Source organism: Pelodiscus sinensis, chromosome 28 (assembly GCF_052426305.1).
Source record: "Pelodiscus sinensis isolate ZL-2025 chromosome 28, ASM5242630v1, whole genome shotgun sequence".
NCBI classification, from domain to species: Eukaryota; Metazoa; Chordata; order Testudines; family Trionychidae; genus Pelodiscus; species Pelodiscus sinensis.
This window is the reverse complement of record NC_143079.1, coordinates 13,722,422-13,745,759: the sequence shown is the minus strand read 5'-3', so window position 1 is coordinate 13,745,759 and position 23,338 is coordinate 13,722,422. Positions and strand designations below refer to the sequence as shown.

Here is a 23,338-nt window from a genome sequence, read left to right as displayed (position 1 = left end):
CCCACCTCCCAACCCACTGCCCTGACTCCTGCCCCCCTCACAACCTGGCCTGACCCTTACACCCCCCCCCCCCCCGCGCACACACCCCTCCCACAGGATCGGAGCAATGCCGGGTAAATCCTCTAGTATTACTAAAACATTCTGTTTATTATCAAGCCCAGTGTAAATAATAGTTCTTGGGGGGGATCCACAGCTGTGCGTCTCTCTCTTTCATTGATTAAGAATGAACCTGATGAGCTCTCTCTGCATAAGACGTTGACACGGAGCACGACAGGTTGATCGGGGCTTGGCCCCTTTTGACCCTTGGATTCCTAGACGCTGTCAAGCTCTTATCGCTGAGCCCTTCCAGCATCTGCGTTGCCCCTGGGAGCCGCCGTGATCCAACCTGTCACAAGCCCCAGTGCTCACAAGCCGCCTCACAGCTCTGCACAACCCGCAGCAGCCCAGGCTGGATTCGAACCTGCGGCCAAGGGGCTCTGGGCTCTAGTCCCAGCCCTGCTGCTGCAGCCCCACCCACAGACCCCTGCAGCCGCAGAGGGGGACATACCTCAGCAGGAAATGGGAGAGAGGAGACTGGATCTGGCCCAGGATGCTCAGCACTTCCCTCCTCCACTGTGCCGGGGACCAGCTGCGGACGGAGCCGTCCCCTCGCGCCCGCCGAGACAGGACGTCCTGCACCCTGGGGAGAAAGGGAGAGCAGAGGGCCCGTGAGCAAGGCCCCAGGAAGGAGCCCGCAGCCCAGAGCACGTCGTGCAGTCCAGCAGCTCTCGGCCACACCGCAACACCTGACTCTGGCTCATGGAGGGCGGCCGCCAAGCCGGTGACAGGCGCTCGATGCTGTCCAGACGGGGCCTCTCCTGCAGCCTGAGCAGGGCGGGAGCGGGCAGCCCGAGGGAACACAGCGAGCAGGCAAGTTGCCACGTTTCCTGGGGGCAAAGCAAAGGGCCCAGACTGGGGGGTGGGGGGGGCGATGTATTGCCCCGGGAATCGGCCTTTCCTATCCAGCTCCCGTCATGCTCTCCGTTCCCAGCTGCCGCCAGCTACGTTCTGCCTCTCCAGCCCCCCGGCGCGTCACTCCCACTGAGCGCCCCACCGGCCCGTCCGACCCCTGCGGCTCTGGGCTTCCCCCGACGCCCGGCTGCACTCCATGGCCGGCCGAAAGGCAGGTGAAGCCCACGGGATCGTCCGGCCCTTCGGGGGCGTACTGCAGACCGGACGGGGACCCAGACCACGCCAGGGCTCCGGGGTCAGCCTGGCTCCTTCCTCCCGTCTCACATTTCCTTCCTGTCTCATCCGCAAAGGCCTGAGCCGAAGGCTTGGTCCCACTGCCAGCTGGTGGGGGCTCGATTGGAGCAGGCTGGGGCAGGAAGAAGGCCAAGGACAAGCCAAGGGTGCTGCCCACAGCTGGCTTGCACCTGACAGGTGCCCGAGCAGGCTGCCGCTAGGAAACACTCGCAATCATTTTCCTTCCTCACCGCCATTTCCATCCAGGGCTCCCCGTCCGGCACCTGGGGTGGGAGGGATGCAGCTACTGGGGGGTGGGGAGGCGGTTCCCTGTGTGCTATTACGGCCGCACGGCTTAGCACCAGACCCTGCGAGCAGCACAATCCTTAAAAAAGGGGCTTGGTGCAGCAAAACGTGACAACGATCATGCCACAGCCCCGCCATGCTGACCCGGACGTCTCTGTTTCCTCGTACTCCCCGTCCGTCTCCATCCCGTTGTCTCTTGTCTTACACTTAGACTGTCAACTTTCCGCTGAGTTTGTACAGCACCTAGCACGTCGGGGCCCGGATTTCAGCGAGTGACATCATCCCTGACCCATGGGGCCCTGCAAATATGCTGCTCTCTCAGGTGTCCACATCCACGGACATCAAGGCAGGTTCCCGCGGCTCTTTTTCGCTGATACGGATGCAGGTTTGTCTCCGCGCAGGACTCTACTGACTGATCCTATTCCAGATGATGCTGAGTACACTCGTCACGGCGGGCCTCCGGCTCTGAGCTCGGGGCCGAAAACAATAATCAGACGGAGCCTTTCCCAAAGTCCCGGCTCCCACCAGCTCCACTTCCGCACCTCGCTTGAGTGATCTAACCTCTCAGCCTAACGCCACAGGCAAACGCCAGCCGGTAATTTACCAGGGTGAGCGTGGGGGAAAATGCCAGAGAGGTGCTAAATAAATGCAGAGGCGAGTGGGACAGCAGGGCCCTTTGTGAAAACATTCCTTAGCAATAGCGCTGTCTCCCCTGGCCCCTGCACCAGGGCCTGTCATCAGGGGCTCAGGAAACACGGCACAGACACTGGGCCAGAAACCGAGCAGGCGTCAAGCAGCCCAGATGCACTGTTACACCAGCAGAGGCTCTGGCCCAGTCATTCTCTCTTGTACGTGTGGGAGTTGAGGCAGAGGGCAAGGCCTACACAGGGAGATTTTCCAGCATTGGTTTGATAAAAGACTCTTCAGCCTCACGGACAAAGCCAGCGAGGACCAGGGGTCGGGCGGAGAAGCGACACATGTTCAGACTAGAAAGAAGCCTGCGTGTTTACCAGCGAGGGTTATTAGCGAGTGGAACAATGCATCCAGGGTGGCGGTGGAGTCTCGGTCGCTGGCCATTTCCATATCAATACCTGTTCTTCTAAAAGATACGGCATCACTGAAATTCATTCGGGAAGTCCTCAGGCCCGTATTAAAGAGGAGGTCAGATGACATGCTCACAAGGGACTCTTCTGGCTTTCCAAGGTATGTCAGTAGAGTTACTGCGATCGGACACTCCCGTTCATGGACAGTGGGCGAAGGTAGAGCGGGGGGGAGGGGAGGCAAATCCCAAGCCCCGCCCCTTCTGCCCAGGCCCCGCCCCTTCTGCCCAGGCCCCGCCCCCACGAGGAGGTGGAGCAGCATGTCCCTGGAGCACAAGCAGGGCAAGCACTGGGGGCAGCAACGGTAGCCCCCAGTACACCTCCCGCAGGTGTTGTGGGCGGGGCCAGGCTGGGAATGCGGGGGTGGCTGGTATGGGAGGCGGGGGGAGGCATTGCCTTCCCAAACCACCAGCCTGGCCTCATAAATCCCTTCACTGGGAAAATGTAACTCGACCAAATACAAACTCTGCCAGGCCTAGATCTGGCGAGGGCATTAGGGCAGAAGAGCCATTAACTCTGAACCACCGTGTTGGGCAGAGATGCTCGGAGCGGGACACAGGTAGCAGGTGCCCCCTCTACACCAGCACTCCCACTACAGGCTGAACCTCCCAAATCTGGGACACGCTGGTCCGGCAACATCCGTGGTCCGGCAGGTCCAGATGTTGCTGGACCCAAGAGCCCCAGAGGCGGGAGCGGGAGCCAGCTGGGAGAACGCAGGGGCTGTGGGTGGCAGGGGTCCCCGGCCAGGGAACCCTGGGGAATCCCTGGTGGCAGCAGGGTCAGGGTGGCAGGCAGCCCTGGCTGGGGAACCCCTGTGGCAGTGGGCCGGCAGAGTTTAGATGGCCCCAGCCAGGAACCCTGGGGGACTCTGATGGCTCCAGGCAGGCAGCAGGGTGGGGAGCCCCAGCCAGGCCAGCGGCAGGGCAGCCAGCAGGTGAGCACTGACCTCCCCTAATCCGTCAAACTCCCTGGTTCAGGCCCTGAGGGTGCCGGACCAGGGAGGTCCAAGCTGTAGTGGTCAAGAGAGGACTGACGAGCTCCCACAAACGGCCGGGGCAGACGGAGCCGGTGAGTGGGGAACTCACATCGCTAGCGCTTCTAACTGGTCTAGACGTAGAACATTTTGCGTTTCAGACGTAAAATTCAAAATCTGAAACATGACGGGTTGGAAACGCTGCCAGAGGGCCTGGGACTTGTAGTTCAGGTGCCTCACTCTTATTCCCTTCTAGAGGCCTGGTCCCCTGGTTGGACTACATCTCCCAGGAAGCATCAGAGACCCTACCTGATGATTGGAGGGGGGACATCGCATTGCCATGGTGCCTCATGGGAGCTGAAGTCCAGCTAGAGCACCTGTCCCATGGAGGACAGGAGCATGAGGTAACTGAACTACAACTCCCATGAGGCACCACAGCAGCATTTCGGAAGCAAAATATTTGAAATTTTGCAAACTCCAATTTAACGCCTCCCCCCCCCCCAAATTTAATTTATTTGAAAAATCAACTTTCCATCAAAAAATTTTGGCTCAAAAACGTTTAAACCAGCCCCACCTAATAGCAAGCACAGCCCTGGCTTCCTGGCGGAGAGGGCGGAAGTTGCTGGGAAGGGAAGGGAACCCAGGAGGCCTTACTCGGATGCCCTCCTGGCCCTGAGGTTTATAGCCCCATGTCACTGGATTCCACTCTCAGTTTGGCGACAAGGACATGCAGTCTCGAGAACAGGCCACGGGGGCCGGATTTACAGCAGAGGTTTGGGTCAAATTCTCCCACTGTCGCAGCCCTACATCAGCTGGCCTCTGCTGCATCAGAACACCACAGAGCCAGATTCAGGATCTAAGCACCGCGGGGCTGTATACTACGCGGACCAGCTGAGAAAGGAGGGGAGGAGAGAAAACCTTCCGTGCCAGCCCAAAGGGCAAATAACCTCCGGTGCTCGCACACGAGAAATAATACCTTTCGCTGCAGAAGATTCTCTCCTGGAGGTCTGTGGGGGTGTCGGAATGAACTTTCCAATCGAGGATCGCAAGGAAGTAACAGAGTCTTCTTACCAGCCAGCCCCTATACCTACAGAGAGACTCAGCTAGGTAATTATGGGACCCAACAACACGCGATAAATTGCATGCATCCTGTCATCCAGGTGCTAATCAGCCCACAGCACACTCCATGTGTAGGTGTCAAAGCACTTTACAAAGGAGGTCAGTAGCATTATCCCCAGGGGGGAAACTGAGGCACGGAAAGGGGATGTGTGACCACCCAGTGGCAGAGCTGAGAAATGTCTCCTGTGTCCAAGGTCACTGCTCTACCCATTAGGAAATGCTGCTCCCCGTGGGGCTCAGTCGGTTCCCACTGGGAACCTTTCCTTTGACTCCAATGCTTTAGGTCATGTCCCCTCAGTCACAGTTTCATTTTTTTAACAAGCCCGACCCTTCTTCGTGACACCCTCCCTTTTGGGACTGACTGATGCAGGTTACCGTGTGCTGGAATGAGCCTAACCCAAAAATCGAGGGGTCCCCAAAGACACTTCTGATCACCTGCTCCCTGCCCTGCTGCCTGCCCAGGGCCGAACAGAACAGGGAATCATCCAGTGATCCCCTCCCTGTCGCCCATTCCCAGCTTCCAGCTGCTGCGCCTCATTTTCCAAATCTGTACAATGGGATGATGGTGCTGGGTAAAGTGCCATGAGCTCTAAGGAGGAAAAGAGCAAGGGGGAAGCGAAGCGCGCGGGGACAGACGTGGGCGGTGTCGGGAGGTGATGCTCCCATGCTGAAAAGAGCTAAAAACCCTATTGATTTCGGGATCTGTCGCTCAATCACGGAGGCTTCGGAGCGTCCATCTCGGCATGGAGAACACCCAGGATGTTCCTGCACCGGCAGGGAGATGCCCGGCTACAAAGGGTTTCTGCCAGCTGTTTTCAGGGAAGGCTACGAGACTGAAGGGCTTCAGCAAGATGTTAGCACGTGCAACTCGTGAAATCCCAGGGGCCCAGGTTTCGAGCCACAGGAAAGGCGGGGACCTGGAGAGCGCGGAACCACCGGGAATCCCACAAATGGACAGGAGCTGCAGCGGCCCAGCACCGCTCAAAACCAGGCCGTTCTCCAACACCCGGCACATGGAGAATGAAACGTCACGGGACAAACCATTAGCCGGGATAAATCAGGGTGACTCCAGCAGACCTCCCCTGAAGCCAATGATTGAACGGCCCTACTGGGTCAGACTGGGTCCATCTACCCCAGTGTCCTGTCTGCCAACAGTGGCCAATGCCAGATGCCCCAGAGGGAGCAAACAGAACAGGGACTCATCCAGTAATCCCTCCCCGTCGCCCATTTCCAGCTCCCGGCAGAAGCTAGGGACACCATCCATCCTAGCTAATAGCTATCGATGGACCTAACCTCCATGAATTTATCTAGCTTTTTGAACCCTGTTAAAGTCCTGGCCTTCACAACATCCTCTGGCAAGGAGTTCCGCAGGTTGACTGTGCGTTGTGTGAAGAAAACCTTCCTTTTGTTTGTTTTAAACCTGCTACCTATTAGTTTCACTTGGCGACCCCTAGTTCTTGTGTATTGGAACAAGTAAATCACTTTTCCTTATTTACTTTATCCACACCAGTCATGAGTTTAGAGACCTCTATCATATCTCCCCTTAGTCTTCTCTTTTCTAAGCTGAAAAGTCCCAGTTTTATTAACCTCTCCTCACACAGCAGCCCTTCCATTTTTGTTGCCCTTTTCGGAACTTTTTCCAATGCCATCAGCGGAGGAGCTGGGCGGACGTCACTACTGAAGCACATGGGCGTGCCAGGCAAAGAAACAGAACCACGTCGCTTTTAACATCCATTGTCACCCAAACTGCCAGGGCTAGAAATGGCATGGGCGGGCCCACACAAAACGCTTTGCAAGCACTTCCCTGCGCCCATCCCAGGGAAGCGATCAGAGTGAAAACTCTGTCTCTGAATGCGGCCTTCCACGCCAGGGTGGGGAGCTACACCTCTTGGTAACGACTGACAACTCGCTTGAATCTCTATTCCCCTTTTGCTGCGGCTGGTGCATTACACTGGGTTGTGTGCGTAGGCGCGGGGACGGGAATGAATCAAATTCTCTCCTCCCCGCTGTTAATAACACTTCGCCGGTCCGGGCGGCAGCTTTCACAAGGCTTTCCGAACAAGCCTGAAAGCGATTCGGTATTAGCCTCATTAACAAGTGAGGCCAACTTCTGAAGCCTCCCAAACCTCCAGTGGAGTCGGGAAATGACTATTAGTCTCGTCTCCATTCACAGAGAGAATCCCCTGGCTCTAGCTCCTATGGGGGGTCCGTGCAGACCTGGGGGTGAGACGCAGGAGGCCTGGCTGCCTGGGTGGGGCTCACACCCCCAAATCCAGCCTCAGAGACACATGGAAACAAAGTGCCAAGTGTGTGTCCTCCCCCTCCTAAACCTCCATCCCCCGCCCCATCCAACACTCTCCCCCGTCCCCCGCCAGTCACCTGGTGTTTTCCTCCGTCACCTGGATGGCGCTGTGAAAGCCCAGGGCGGGCAGGTGCCTGTGGAAGGAGGAATGCTGGAAGCAGACAGAGGCGCAGCCGTTAGCAGAAACGCCCTGACTCCCCGTGCCCAGCCAGCACCTTCTCCCCCAGGAATTCATTCCTCTGCCAGGGATCACCCCGCGGCCCTGTCTCCCCTCTTGTCCTGCAGCGCCAGGGCTGCCCAGAGGCCAGAATGAAAGCCCATCGGCTTCGGGGCTGGGGAAAGGCAGCAGCTGGGAAGACCCAGCCACCGGCGGGTTCTGTGTAACGGTGGTACAAGCACAGCCTGGCCAGTGCAGGGGGGGCCCGATTCACGACCGCCCCCCACCCATCTGCTCGCCTGGCCCCAATCCAGCAGTGAGATCCGATGGGAGCAGAACCCTCCAACCACCTGCCGGCCTTACCCAGCTCTTGGGGGTGCAGGTCTGACAGCAGCGCCCCACGAACGGGCGGTACTTGCCCAGAAAAGGGGTGACAATCTCCAGCTTCACCCCAAAGCCCAAGGACCAGGTCTTCATCTGGGGGCGAGAGGAGACAAGGCTCGTGGATCCCGGCACCGGAAAGGAACGCTGGCGGCCCATCGCCGGGCCAGGAGGCAGGTTCCTAAATCACTTTGGCCCGGCCTCCACTGCCGCCTAACTGTGAGCGGCGCGGCCTTGGGGGAGTCACCTCGCTACCCCCAAGGGGAGATTGTTGGCCCCCCCCCCCCCGCAGAGCGGCATTCAGGAGCGTGCGCTCTGGGCAGGCGCGGTGGCCAGGCTGGCGCTGTGCCCAGCCACAAAGCCTTGTGGTCTGCAGAGCAGGGTCCACGGCAGCCGGCAGGGGCGTCCCCCAACTCCCGCTGGGGACGGCGGGTGGAAATGGCCCGGCCTGGGAAAATTTCTCACTCAAGACTCAGGCTTTTCCAGCTCCCGCCCCGGCTTATCTGAACAGATCCCTGCTCCCCGCCTCATCTGGCAACGGGGGCACGGAGAGTCCTAAATCCCCCACCTCCCCCCGGGAAGGTGAACCCGCTGCCGCCGCGCTCTCTCCCACGGATCACGCACGTGTCTCTGGTGCCGCTGCTCCTCCGCTCGCAGGATGCGGGTGGCCGAGTCCCGCTGGGTCAGCGCCATGGCTCGTCCGGATCTCCAAGCACAGGCCGGCTCGGGGGATCGGCCGCCCGTCCGGGGAGAGGGGAGCTGCAAAGACACAGCCGAGCGGGCGTGAGCGAGGCGGCGGCCCCCGGAAAGAGGAAGCGCTGCCCAGCGGTTCGGGCACCACCCCGGACACCGACCGCCCCAGAGCGAGGACGGCTGGGCTGCGCCTCACGCTCCCGGGAGGGGGACGGCACGGCCCTGCCGCGCGCGGGCGGGAGAAAGGCCGTCTTAACGGTGGGGCTCTCGGACACTCGACGGCGCCACCGGCCGCTGCTCAGGCGGGCAGAGATCGCCTGGAGCCGACGTTCTGCTCTCCCGGAAATGGCCTGGCTGAATCCTGTGGCCTAGCGCGGGGGTGGGGAACCTAAGGCCTGGGGGGCCTAGATCCTGCCCCTGGGGCTCCCCCCAACATTGGGGGTCCTGCGTTGATGCTGCAGCCCCCCCCCCCCCGCAGGGCTGGAGCTCACAAAATCTACTAGCCTGGGCCCCCCCGGGCTCCTTGTGTGAGGGGAAAGCGGAGGGGGGGGGCAAAAAAGTTTCCCCACCCCCGGCCTAATGATTCAGAGAGAGGCAAACCGCGCCCGGGCCAAGGGGGCTCCGAGGCCAGGCAGGTGGGGGTGGAGGCTTTGTGGTGAGGAGGGGGATTGGGCGAGGGACCCCAACAATGGCCTTGAGCGAGCGTGCGTGGCAGGACACGGACACATGCACACACACGGGCACACGCACACGCATGCACACACACACACGGGCACACGCACACGCATGCACGCACACACACTCACGGGCACACGCACACGCATGCACGCACACACACTCACGGGCACACGCACATGCATGCACGCACACACACGGGCACACGCACATGCATGCACACACACACACGGGCACACGCACACGCATGCACACACACACACGGGCACACGCACACGCATGCACACACACACACGGGCACACGCACACGCATGCATGCACACACACTCACGGGCACACGCACACGCATGCACGCACACACACGGGCACACGCACACGCACGCACGCACACACATGCACGCACACACACTCACGGGCACACGCACACACACACGGGCACACGCACACGCATGCACACACACACACACGGGCACACACACACGCATGCACACACACTCACGGGCACACGCATGCACACACACACACGGGCACACGCACACGCACTGTTGGCTGGCTGTGTGCTCGGGCCCTCTGCCCAGGAGATGGTCTTAGCCAGGCCTGGGCTGCAGCTCCCCGGTGTGAGGAAAACTCCCTTCCCAACGGGCTAACCCCTCGGCTGAGAAATCAATTGTTCTGCAGCTCGGCGACCGCGCAGAGCGGAAAACCCCCGGCAGCCAGCGCGCCCAAAGCCCTCGGGAGAAGAGTTATTCTCTTTGCAGTGCAGCTCCAATATCCCTACAACTGGCTTCCCCCACCCACGCCCTCCTCGCTCTCCCCCGGAGACGCCAATATCCACCAGGTACGGCGGCGGCACCTGGAGGGCAGAGGCCAAGAGCCCAGGGCTCAGCGGGACCAACCAAAGCCACCCAGGGGATGCCAGGGAAGGGCAGAGAGAGGGCGGCCCAGCAAGCTGGAGAGAGTCCTGCGCTCTATCCCCAGCTCTGCCACTGCCTCACGGTGCTGCCTTGGGTAAGTCACTCCCTGCCCTGTGCCTCAGTTTCTCCTTCTGCTTTGCTTATGTAAACAGTCAGCTCATTGGTTCATGCGCAATAGCTCCCCATGCGTATAACAGAGTCAGACACAAGGCTCCCCTCTCAGGATCTTTTCCTACCTCTTACGTGTGGCATGCAGAAGACCTCCCCTCCGGGACCATGACTTCACAGCCTCACAGACACTGCCCTTCGCTTTCTCCCTTCCCATCCCTCCTGCCTGGCACTCCCACACCCCCCAGGCGCACAGAGCCTGGCACAGAGCCAGGCACCCCCCAGGCACACAGAGCCAGGCAATCCCCCCCCCCCCGCCCCCCGGCTCAGTGCCCATTAGGGATGTGACTGGTTAACCAGTTAACTGGTAAGCCACATCCTTAACAGGCGAGGCTAACCGTTCCAGTTAACCAGCGGGGGTTGAAGCAGCTCCCTGCCCACAGCAAGCGGGGGGCACTCCAGCCCGGCCAGAGCAGCCTCTGTCCATGGCGGGGTTGGGGGACGCGCCAGCTTGGCCGCGGCAGCAGGAGGCAGGGACACTCCAGCCCAGAATGGCCTTCCCAGCTGCCCCCTTTTAATCAGTTCGCTGGTTAAACATTGCACCAGTTCAAGGGGATTTTGCACCCCTAGTGCCCATCTATCTTAGGGAGGTACGCGGCTCCGACATGCTGGCCCTCCCCCGCTCCTGTGAGGCAGGGCAGGTTCCTGGCAGGGCCAGAGAGGCTAGGTAGCTTGCCCAGAGTTACACAGGAAGTCTGTGGCGGAGCTGGACACAAACCCAGATCTGGTCCCAAGCCAGGGCCCTTCTCGTGGGACCATTTTTCCTCTCGCGGGGCTCGCTGCATGCCTGCCACACGACTCACACGATGCTCTCTCTGCGCATCCACTCCGCGGAGTCCACAGATTGCCAGGCGGGATTTGCGTACAAACACCCCCCCTGGAGGAGCCCTCGGGGAGCAAGGAGGCAGGACTGACACACAGTGCCGCTGCGCTGCTGAGTGGGGCCGTAATCCCACTACAGGTGGGACCTCCCTGGTCCGGCCCCCGCAGGACCTGACCGGTCCCAAACAAGGGAGTTTGCTGGACCAGGGGAGGTCCGGCCTCCAGGCTCTCCCGGGGGGCCACCAACCTCCCAGCTGGACTCCCCTCCTGGCCATCGTCCCCACTGCCAGCCCTGGCCGCCGGGCTCCACTGCCTCCGAGCTCCACTCTTGGCCCTGACCATGAGGCTCCGCTGCCCTTGACCCTCGAGGCTGCCAGCGGGGGCTCCACTCCTGGCTCTAGCTACTAGGCTCCGCTGCCCCCAGCCCACTAGGCTGCCAGCCTGCTGAACTGGCTCCGCTCTTGCCAATCTCTGCTGCCAGGGATCTCTGGCCCCGGATCACAGATGTGGCTGGACCAGAGAGGTTCAATCTGTACTGAATCTTCCCAGAGCATCTCGAAGGGGCCAGGTTAGTGCGTAGAAGTCAGTCTAGGGGAAAGGATTCTAACTGGGCCACCCCACGGCTGACCTTGCCCTAGAAGCCAAAGATTTCAGTTCCTCCCGCTTGCCTCCCCCATTGCTGTTTCTGCAAAATCTGTCGCTCTGAATATGAGAGACTCCATAGCTCGAACTCTCCATATTTACACGTTTAGGCAGCATTTCTCAGGGCTCTCCCGAAAAGCAACTATGCCAGGAGACCCAATCACAGCAACATGATTCCACACTCCGCCACATAAGTGGCACCAAACAGTACCAGGGCCAAGGCAATGCCCCAAATCCCGCTAAGTCAAGTCCCATCTCCACCAAAGACCATCAGATTTCAAGGCTAGAAGGACCTTTGCAATCATCTGTTCCACCCCGACCTCCTGCCCAGCTATAACTTTTCACCCAGCGATGGCTGCAACTAACTCACCCCTTGCCATCCCAGCTGGAGCATCTCTGACAATCCCCCGAACGTCGATAAAACTCTGCCTGCTGCAATCCTGCATCTCACTCACAGCTCTATCAAGGGATTCATGGGACTGTCAATGCAGCGTTTGGACAGGACGCCAGCAACCGAACAAGAGAAGGGTTTTTTTTCTAATCTGTTAGCCACTAGGTACTGGTGTATGTACTGCACATCGCATGAATATGTACTGCACATCACAGACAAAAGGTAGCACAAAACTTTATACCTGCACGGCATTATGCTTTCTCTTACTCGCTTCTGCTAAGCATCCCGGAGCATTTTCCAAAGCTGAAGTCAGTTTTGGATCTTGCAAACATGAAATTTGTCGAAGTCGAGATACATTTGTTCAACATCTTAGTACGGGTCCCTACGCAAACAACTGATTCGGAATGTTGCATTGAAAATGAAGAGGAGAAAAATACCAACTAAACCCACAAGTTAAGGAGCTGTTAAAATGCAGTGGGTTGGATTTTAGTGATACAATTTGCAAAACCATACTCTAAATGCAGCTAGTTTAAGTACGTATCCTGGAAACACACCTGCGTCAGGCAACACGCTGCAGGATAAGAACTGCTTCTCAGACAGAGGGTACGTCTGCTTCTTGTACTGTACTGTTTTATCTTCAGACAAGACATGTGCATGTGTTTGGGTATTTGGTCTCTAGCAGGCTTTTAATACCGAACCAGAAATGTATTCAAAACAATTGGCTACGCTTTTAGCCAATACAGGCAGTCCCCGGGTTACGTACAAGATCGGGACTGTAGGTTTGTTCTTAAGTTGAATTTGTATGTAAGTCGGAACTGGTACATATTGTAGGGGAAACTCTAGCCAAACATTTCTCCAGAGCTCAGTTTTATTCTCCCACACCTCACTTCCCTCAGTCCTTTATTCTCAAGCTGAGGTGTCTGCTGAAAAAAGCCGCTCTGCGTCTCCCTGGTCTGCTGGGGGGGGTGCTAGCTTCGCGTCTCCCTGGTCTGCTGGGGCGGGGGGGGGGCTAGCTTCGCGTCTCCCTGGTCTGCTGGGGGGGGGGGCGCTAGCTTCACGTCTCCCTGGTCTGCTGGAGGGGCGCAGCTAGTGCGGGGTTGCCTCACCCCGTTTGTAAGTAGGGATCCGATGTAAGTCGGATCCATGTAACCCGGGGACTGCCTGTATAATTTGGCAAGCTAGAGAAGCAGGGCCGTCCTTATCCATATTCAGAATGTGCAGCTGCCTGGGGCACCTGAAAATTTGGGGTACCGCTGGGTCTTAAAGCCCACCCCCCCTCAATTCCTATCTCCTTTCTGTGGCTTCACTTCCTCTGGAGAGGATCTGGGTAACTGAAAAGTGACAAACCCTGCCAGACCTTGACATCGAACCGGTGAACGAGCCATTCAAGTGGCAATAAAACCATTTCACAGGCATTAGCCGACCCCAGGTCTATCCTGTCCGTTCCTGAACGTTCTGTGTTACTCAAGAGGATTTTATTTTAAAAGTTGCTTTAAAACTATTTCATTAGTGCGTTGCTGAGGATTATAAAATCACAGCTCTAAAATATTACACACCCTCGGCTGCCACATCAGGTATAGGGACGCTAGTTTAATAGGATTGCATAGGACCCCCTAAATCTCAAGATAGCCCTGCAGAGAGGCGCCAATAGCCAAGCACTATCCAGCTGGACAGGGTCATGACCTGGCCATTTGGATCTTGGAATTTTACAGGTCTGGGTCCTAAGTGCTCTTGCAGCAGGCTAGCGTGCTCTATCAAGAACGGCTTTGGCAAATACAGGCAGTCCCCGGGTTACATGGATCCGACTTACATTGGATCCCTACTTATAAATGGGGTGAGGCAACCCCGCACTAGCTGCTTCCCCCCAGCAGACCAGGAGACGCGAAGCCTCTTTTCTCAGCAGACACCTCAGCTTGAGAATAAAGGACTGAGGGAAGTGAGGTGTGGGAGAATAAAACTGAGCTCTGGAGAAATGTTTGGCTAGTTTCCCCTACAATATGTACCAGTTCCGACTTACATACAAATTCTACTTAAGAACAAACCTACAGTCCCTATCTTGTACGTAACCCGGGGACTGCCTGTAACTGGCTAGTGAAGACTAGAAGCAGGAAAACCTTCTTTCTGGCCATAAAGCCGTCCCTTAAGGGCATCTAAGGCTAGATTACCAGTGAAACGCTCCTTGTCGGGGGCACAGCAGCATGGCTGCCCACAAGAAATCATTAAACAAGCACTAAGGCGTCGAACCGCAACAGGCCGCCTTTCAGCTTCAGCGCACAGCAGGGTAAGTATTTTACCAACACAGCCAATCTGGTAATTTACATGTGGACAGACTTCTGGCTTAGATGAAGCAGTCTGCCCCCACACAGTCAATTACAGAACTAGGGTCTAAACAAGGATCTCATTTGAAGGCACTAACACATCAAAATGTGGAAGAGTTTTAGCCTCCTACACTCCTTTTGTTTTGTTTTTTTAACACAACTGGGCCAGTCCATAACCCAGAAAAGTCCCTTTTTTAACATCACAGAACAATTTATTAAAGGGGGAGGAAACAAACATCTCGGTGATCCAATAGCTCCAAATAATTAAATAGTAATACAGAAAAAACAAAACAGGAGAAAGTCCCCAGGAAACATGCTCCCCCCGAATGAAACATTTCAATACAAATGAACAACAAAAAATCCACAGAGAAGCGTTTGGATTTAAACACTCCCGCTGCAGCGCCTGCAACCCAAACATTGCAGCAGCATGCTCGCGAGAGACCCCGAATGCAAAAATCAGCCAAATACAAAGGAGAAACTATTGTTCAAGTTGACTAACATGCAAAAGTACAGTTAAAAAAGGAAGTCACGACCTAAAGGATGAAATGAAAATTAAATACTGGAAATAGTTTCTCTGTAAGAATGTGCTGCTATTAACCGCACAGGGAGGGAGATTGGTTATATAATTGTTGGAAGGCAGATGGATTGGACAAATCAATTGTCTACTCTTAGCCGGGTTCTCCCCCCTCCCTGCTCCAGAGCGCCTGCCTTATCTAACTTCTTCAGTCTCTTGACGGGTACCACACCCAAGCACAAAGGGCCAGGTCTTCGTGAGGGCTTGGAGGCATTCCTGTCGTACAATTTCAATCTGATCGCGTCCCGCTAAAGTCCGGGTGGAGGGAAACGTCTGGGGCAGCTTAGCGCTATTGAAATATTGACCAGCGGGGCCTTCCCATGACAGAGAAGTGGGGCAGAGCCCCCCTTGGGCAGGAAGGGAACCCAATCCCACCAGCCAATGCCAATCTGCCATGGGGCAGCACAAAATGGATCATGAAGGGGGGAATGGAAGAGATAAACCAGACCCTGTGGGGGTGGCCATCCTGGGGACTGAGGCCTCCAGAGCCCTATATGCCGTAGGGCCCCATGGAGGGCAGCAAGGCCCATATGCATCCGGTGCGACCAAGCCAGCTCGGGCACGGGGTGCTATTAGGGAGCCGCACGGAGCATCTGACCCATGCCCTGTACCTGGCCAGGTGGAGCTGGGGACGGGGGAAGGGGCAGGGGTCCCAGGTGCAGTAGGCAGAGCAGGGGTCCCATACATGGGGCAGGGCCCAGCCGGGCAGGGAGGGGGCAGCAAGCGGCGGTCCCCGAACCAGCAAGGTGGGGCAGGGGGCCCAGCACAGTGCGGGGCCTGGATGGGGAAAGAAGGCGGGGGGGGGGGGGGCATGAGACCTGATGGGGGGTCCCACGCCCGGGGCGGGGACTGGGGACCTGGGGGTGTCTTGCATGGCAGAGCCCAGCAGAGGGGGGCAAAGGGAAGGGGGCGGGGGGGTCCCACAAACGGCCCGGGAGATGGGGGGGGCATGTTTTCCCGGCGGGGGGGGGCCCGCCGCACGCTCACCCGGACCCCGCTCCCTCCACGTGCCGGGAGCTGCAGCCGCTGCGAGCCCCGCCCCGCCCGCTGCTGGGAACGCCACGCCCGGCCGTGCCACGCCCCGCCCCCTCGGGCCGCAGCAGGCTGTGCGCACCGTGCCCGGCGCCGCGGCCTCTGGGCGGGAGCAGCTGGGAGCAAAATCCCCCCCGGGCTGGTTGCACCGCGCGCGCACTTTGCCCGGGGGGGTGATTGCAGAAGGGTCTCTGTGCAGGGGCCGGGGAAAGGCCCCCTCGCCCCCCCGAGTTCCCTGCCGGGCAGGAGGCCTGCGAGAGCGGGGGGGCGCTGCCGAGCTCCCCCCTGCCCTGGATCCCCATGAGAAGGAAGGCAAACGGGCAAAGCTTCCCTCCTAGGAGCCCCTCGGGCCCTCCAAGGCCTTTGCAAACATTCATTAGGCCTAATGCTATTTGCATGACAGTGGTGCCGAGCGAGATAAGGGCGCGGTGAGTCTACATGACCTCCGTCTACCCAAAGGCCCATCTACCCCGGTGTCCTGGCTGCCGCCAGTGGCCAATGCCAGATGTCCCATCCCTCCCGTGTTGCCCATTCGCAGATCCCCCCCTGCACAGAACGAACTAACGAGCAATCTCCCTGTGAAGCTCTTAGGCTACGTCTAGACTGGCAGGATTTTCCGCAAATGCTTTTAACGGAAAAGTTTTCTGTTAAAAGCATTTTTGGAAAAGAGCGTCTAGATTGGCACGGACGCTTTTCCGGAAAAGCACTTTTTGCAGAAAAGCGTCCGTGCCAATCTAGACGCGCTTTTGTGCAAAAAAGCCCTGTCGAAGCAAACGCCTCACTCAGTTTACGCAGCTAAACAGACAGTTTTATTGGCCAATAAAAGCAAAGTGAGCCAAACGTGGTCCAGGCAAAGCCGGGCCCAGTAAGGCTGGCTAATACAATCAATCCTAGTATTTTATACCCTTAACCAAACAAGTCTGACGTCAGGGCAAGAAATCAAAGAGAACTTCAAAGAAGAATTATTATCAGCATAGAAAGAAACAGGTTAAAAGGGAGTTCGAGCTTCAGCTCAAAATAGTTCATGAACACATTCCAACAGCGCATCCCTCTGGTCTCTCCCCACCTCGGTGAAGGCCAGTTTACTCCCTCGTGCAGACATAAGAAACTGAAATGGCTTTTGTTATACAGAATGGCTTCTAGCTAAATATAAAATAGCTTCATCAGCCCCGATCGCCATTTTCACGATCGGGGCTTTTTTGCGGAAACAAATCTCAGCTGTCTACACTGGCCCTTTTGCCCGAACGGGAGCAGCATAGTATTTCCACAAGAAGCCCTGATTTCAGACAGTAGGAAGTCAGTGTTTTTGCGGAAATTCAAGCGGCCAGTGTAGACAGCTGGCAAGTTTTTCCGGAAAAGCGGCTGATTTTCCGGAAAAACTGGCCAGTCTAGACACAGCCACTGTTCTTTATTGAGGAATAAGGCTCTCTCCAGCTCGAACTTCACTTGCTCGGAGGAACGTGCGTGTTTCAACCCCCTTTGCTCCTTCCCTGGTCCTAAGCACCAACCCTGGCCCAATACCGCAAACTCCAGGGCAAGCCCAAAGTCCTAGAAGAAATGGCGGATCTGTGCAGCAGCTCCTTTTAGATCAATAGTTTGACTTCTTTCAGTTTGTTTGGCCCCGGCAACAGGCAATTAGAGACAAGCACAGCTCCCATGGCAAATGAACGTTAGCGTTGATAAAGGCAAAATAATGCACATTGGAAAACGTACTCCCAAATGTACAGGTAAACTGATGGGGACTAAATTAGCTGTTACCACTCAAGAGAGACATCGTGGTGTCATTGTGGATAGTTCTCTGAAAACATCCACTCCATGTGCAGCAGCAGTCACAAAAGCAAACAGCATGTTAGCAACCGTTAAAAAAGGGATAGAGACTAAGACAGAGAATATCTTATTGCCGCTATATAAAACCATCATACGCCCACATCTTGAATACTGCGTACAGATGAGGTCGTCTCATCTCAAAGAAGATAGCTTGGCATCAGAAAAAGTTCAGAAAAGGGCAACAAAAAGTATTAGAATCATAAAAAAAAACCTTGAAAAACAACTAATAGTCCTGCAGCACCTTTGAGACTAACAAAAAATGTAGCTAGTATGTATTAGAATCACAGAACGCTAGAGCTGGCAGGGACCTCAAGAGGTCATCAAGTCCAGACCCCTGCCCTCATGGCAGGACCAAGCACCATCTCGATAATCCCTGACAAGGGTCTGTCTAACCTGCTCTTAAAAATCTACAATGATGGAGATTCCACAACCTCCCTAGGCAATTTATTCCAGTGTTTCACCACCCTGACAGGCAGGAAGTTTTTCCTAATGTCCAACCTAAACCTCCCTTGCTGCAATTTAAATTAGGGGTTTGGAACAGCTGCCATATGAGGAGAGATTAATAAAACTGGGAGTTTTCAGTTTAGAAAAGAGGAGACTAAAAGGGGATATACTAGAGATCTATAAAAATCATGACCGGTGGAGAAAGTAAATAAGGAAAAATTATTTACTTGCTCCCATAACACAAGAACTGGGGTGTGTATTCCTGTGTGTGTGTGTATCCCCAAGTGCATTCTCTGCGTGTGTGTGTGTGTGTGTGTGTGTGTGTGTGTGTGTGTGTGTCCGGCCCTTGTGAGGACCCCTCCCCACCCCTTTGCAGTCTCCCGGGCCAGAGCCCTGCACTCGGGCTGGGAGCGTCCCCTTTGCTCCGATTCTCACGCATTCCGATACGTTTCTCCAGGGCACGATCATTTCTGGAGCATGGCGTTACGCTCTGCAAGGCCGATCCGGCCGCTGGCCCCCCACCCCGCTGGCACAGAGCCGTCTCTGCTCCGTGACATCGGCACGGCTGTCTGGGCCACTAATTCCATCCTCTGCTCTGCCCGGGGAATTTCCCAGCGAATGTCATCCATGCGGCCTCCCCGCCGGAAAACAGCCGGCTTCTTCCCTCCCAAGGCCTCAAAGCACTTTGCAAAGGCCCATGAGCCTCACAAACCCACCCTGGGCTTTGACAGCAGCGGAACAGGCGCATGGAGAGGCTAGCAGGCCGACGGGGCGAAAATGTCCCCCTGGAATCTTTCTGCCACGATGGGACGTGGCTTTTTGGACAAAATGGAATTTGTCTAAATCGGGGCGGGGAGCCTAAGGCCCAGGGGCTGGATGTGGCCCCCGGCTTGCCTGGATCCAGCCCCTGAGGCTTGGGGCTCCCCAGCCACCCTCTCCTGAACCCCTCAGTACACACTGAACCCCTCATTTTTGGCCCCATCCCAGAGCCAAGGGGGCCCACAAAATCTACTAGCCTGGGCCCCCCAGGCTCTGGTGTGTGACGAGAATGTGGGGAGTGTCTTTCTGCTTCCCAGTCGGGGGCCACGCCAGTGAGGTGTGAGATTTGAGGGGGAGGCCCCCAACTGGTTTTTCTGTGGCTCAGCAGCCCCTGATCCAAAAAAGGTTCCCCAGCCCTGGTCTACATGCTCTGGGGTTTAAGCTATCCATTGGGGGAGGAGGTTGGATAAAATCTTGAAACATTTCAAACACATTCAAAAATACTCCTTTCTGTTGCACTTTTCCAGGGGCGCCCTCTGCCCCAGTGAACGGCCCCGTCCCCAGAAGACTTCAGCAGCGCCCCAGCGGGGCGGCGCAGGGGAAACGCCTGCCCAGGCTTACAAATGCTGCTCCCCTTTCATCTCCCGGAGCGGCGTCCGCTTGGCGGCTGGCAAGGCACCCAGGCAATCCCAGCGGTGTGCTCGCTGGAGTGCTAGATATTAATTAGCACAGAGAGGCAGCGCCTCTTCCAATCGCGTTAATTTCTGGATCCAGGCGCTGGCTTGCAGCTCCCGCGCTACTGACTCAGAAAATAGGAAAGCGCTAATCCGGCCATTAAAAGGCTTCGCTGGACGTGCTGAAATGAAAACCCACCAAGCGCTCTATAATACCTGGGCTGAGGACTCTGGTGTTGGTTCCAGGTGTCGGAGCCAAGGGCATTTCCTATGTCCAGTCTGTAGCTGTCTACAGGGCAATCTCTCCGCTACAGGAAACGAGCGCTGGGCATCTCCCCTAGTTCATTCCTGGCCTGAAATGCTCGAGGATCTGTTTCTGTCCCCGGAGCACCTCTAGGCACCAACCCGGAGAGGGACACGGCCCTGTCGGGCCCATGCACGCAGCAGACACGAGTCAGAACTCAGCAATCGCGGGCCCAGCATAAAAACCATGAGGGTTTGGTTGGGTTTCTAAGGGGCATTTGTTGCCCTCCTCTCCTGGTGTCTGAGCAGTTCGGCCGCCCGTAGGTCTCGTTTTCTCTGCAAACACGAAGGCTTGAAATTTGCTTTAAAAACTAGCCAGGTGCAATTCTCACATGACTCCAGGACCTGAGGGTTTATGAGAAAGATCCTGCAAGACTTGCTCAAATCCTCCCAGAGGACTGGCGGGTGGAAGGGGAGGAGGACGGAGGTCTCCATCCGCACAAGCGGAGAGCTGCTGTTATTGCAGAAGATCGGCTGCATTTCTTAACCCCATCCATTCAGGGGGCGTCTCTACTGCCTTCACCCGGGTCGGTGGACTTGGGGTGGCCCATCCTGCCCTGAGCATCCGCCCTGCATTGGAACCCGGGTTTACAACGGCTGGACCCGGGTCTCAGCTGGGTTCACGTGTCCATTGGGCACTAGGAAACCCTTCTGACTCGGGTCTGCGGCTTGGGCCGCGTCTACACTGCAAACCGACAGGGGCTTGGTCCTGAGCCAGGGCCGGCCCACAACATTTTGGCACCTGAGGCGGGGATCTCATATGACGCCCCCACGGCCCCTCGCTTGGGCCCAAACTTTGAAAGGGCTCGATTCTGCCTCCTTCCTGTTCTCCTCTCATGGGGCTGTTCTGCTGCCCACCCCAATAAAGGAGAACTCACTTAAAATGCCTTGTTCAAAAATGTGAAGTGACACTTCACTTTCAGAGCAGAGAGGATACATCTGCACCAGCGGCAGACACAATTTTCTACACTCTGGGTCCTAGTGGCGCCCTCTCCCCCCCCCCCCACACACACACACACTCTGGCACCTGGGGCGGCCGCCTCAGCTCGCCTCATGGTAAGGCCAGCCCTGCCCTGAACCGCAGCGGGAATTGGGCTCTGACCCAGGCGAGCCCTAGGACGCGGGTCCTCAGCCCTTGCTGACGCGAGTCACTCTGGTTTGCGTGTGGACGGGAGCAGGTTTTGGGCTCCAAGCTGAGTCAGAGCCCGGGTTTAGTGTGCTGTGGAGACATCTCTCGGGGAGCCACGGTTTCATGTGCCCAGGTTAAAATTCCAGCCACCCGCCCTGCGAGGGGCCAGCGTGCGCTGCTTTATTCAGGCCCACAGACCTCCTGCCCCCCTCTGCCCCACCCCCAGAATCCAAGTCTGCTGCTCTGAGGGGCCCCGATCTGACAAAATGCTGAAGCAGGTGCTTAGCTTTGCGCGGGGGTTGCTCCTGCGAGCAGAACTAAGCACGTGCATTAGCAGGATGGGCCAAGCTGCAGCCGCTCTGCTTTTAAGTGTGAAGGTCCCTGGAACAAACACCATGAGCTTCCTTACCTCTGTCCCGTTCCAGCATTAGGTGGGGGCTCCATGGCTTCCTGCAGCGGGCGAGATTTTGCCCTAGAAACATGGGGGGGGGGGGAGTCTGAGCCCCAGATAGTAGCTGGCAGGATTTTGGCCTTGTCTTTTCTGGCAGGCTTTGATGCCCTTCTTTTTGTTATAGTAGTGCCCAGCGGAAATCAGGGGCCCGTTGCACTGGGCAACCGAGAGCACGCGTGCGAGCCAGGCCCTGCCCCAAAGAGCTTACGGTAAACAGACAAAGGTGGAGGGGAAACCGAGGCACGAAGCGGGGAAGCGACTTGCCCAAGGTCAGGCAGGAGAGCGCCCAGGTGTCCCGCTGGCCCACGCCAGCCAATTACGTGGCCCCTCTTCTTCCAATTTCAGCCCACTTGACCCTGCCGCTGAGCGTCGAGTGGATTTTGCTTTTCATCGCCCCGCACGCCCACCCCGGCGGGGCAGGGATGAGTCAGCGCTGCCCACGTGGCGGGCCAGCTATTGTCCCCCCCCCACACACCTCTCATGTCTCTCCCTGTCCCTGCCCCCCCTCGCAGCGGGCTGCACTTCCCAGCATGGGAACAATCAGCTGTGGGGGGGGGGGAATGGGGACAACGGGCAGGCGGGGAGGGAGGAGGGAGCAGTCGAGCCATCCAGCTGTGTGTCAGCAGCCGCTCAGCTAGCGCCTCCTGTCATGGCGGGGGGGGGACTCACGGAGGGTCCCGCTGTGGAGGAGAAGGGGGCAGGGCCCTCTCAGCCCAGCCACAGTGAGGGGAGGGGAGGAAGCACAGGAGTTCATCCACCGCCTGGTGTTGCTCTCCAACAGCTATTTTGAAGGCAGGGGCGATGGGAGGGCTATTTGGGGTCCTGGGATCACCCCGTGGCCCAGGGCTGAGGGAGAGCTGAAGCCTTGCCCTCGCTGCATTTACGGGATGGAAAAGCTTCTTTCGCCAGAAGGGCTTTGCAAGGTGGGCTGGTAACGTGGTTGATGTTTTTTCAGAAGGGGAAACTGAGGCAGTGACTTACTGCAGGTCACAGGGCATGCCACAGGCAGAGCTGGGAATAGAACCTGTCTCCCAGCCTCCTGCCTCAGCCATAAACCATATGACTCTTGTACAGCAGGGAAGAGAAGCCAGGAATCTTAACACCTGACTCCCTTGCTCTAACCGCTAGACCCCACTCTCCTCCCACAGCTGGGGAGAGAACCCAGGAGTCTTCACTCCCATCCCCCCTGCTCTAATCACTAGACCTCACTATGTCCCTGGAGACTGAGCGCCTAGCCCCGCTCTAACCACTAAACAACGCTGTTTCCTTAATTCTTTTAGGCATTAGCCAGTCACATAATAAAGCCTTTGGCATTTACACTGCAGCACAATGCACCAAGTCAGCTGGTTTTCCACGCATCCACCTCCCCCCCCCCCAGCCCTCCCTCATGCTTCTCTCTCTTCAAAGTAAATAAGTCAAACTGCTGCTTTATTTTTTGAAAGACAACTATTAAGGGATAAAACGCTCCCAGCTGCACTTAAAGGAAAGCGTTTCAACGCCATCCCACGAGATGGTTAAAACATCAAGCTCAGTGAGTCAGGTGGTAAATTGCTACCTTAATTCGACAGCTTTTTGCTCCCGAATCGGAACCCAACACAATTAAAGAAAGCTCACGCCGGCTCCAATGGTGTTTTTTAAGCCTCCCTTGTTTTCCGTTGGAGTTTCAATTTTGCAAACTATTTTGGTGACTTCTCCAGTTGGCCTTTCTCTGGAGTGGTTTGAATTTTTTTTAATCAGCGGTGCTGCAATAAGCTATTTGCTCCAACGAGAGCATAAAAAATGACTTTAATGCTTCAGCTGACATTGCTTCTAATCCTGCTTGAATTAAGCAGAGCAGCTCTGTCCCCAGTTACTGCTGCTGCTGTTTCTGCTCCAGCCTCAGCTCACAGTTTGCTTCAAAAGCCAGCTACCTTTGGGGTGTCTGTGCTATGGGCGAGAGGGGGCAGTCTCTTCAAGGGGC

General features: G+C 56.9%; 1 protein-coding gene across 2 annotated transcripts in view; it reads right to left on the bottom strand.

The window, feature by feature from the left end:
* Nucleotides 1-23,338, bottom strand: part of GPAT2 (glycerol-3-phosphate acyltransferase 2, mitochondrial) — a 110,981-nt gene that overhangs the window by 27,342 nt on the left and 60,301 nt on the right. The window contains exons 1-6 of one of the 2 annotated variants that reach the window (XM_089773754.1): nucleotides 15,747-15,892; nucleotides 8,187-8,321; nucleotides 7,545-7,658; nucleotides 7,102-7,175; nucleotides 4,580-4,690; nucleotides 548-679 (exon numbers count right to left, since the gene is read on the bottom strand). In XM_089773754.1, the coding sequence (XP_089629880.1) occupies nucleotides 548-679; nucleotides 4,580-4,690; nucleotides 7,102-7,175; nucleotides 7,545-7,658; nucleotides 8,187-8,255 (500 nt within the window). In that variant the 5' untranslated portion in view covers nucleotides 8,256-8,321; nucleotides 15,747-15,892. Of the gene's footprint in view, nucleotides 1-547; nucleotides 680-4,579; nucleotides 4,691-7,101; nucleotides 7,176-7,544; nucleotides 7,659-8,186; nucleotides 8,322-15,746; nucleotides 15,893-23,338 lie in introns of those variants that run through there. The other variant, XM_089773755.1, reaches the window with a different exon arrangement.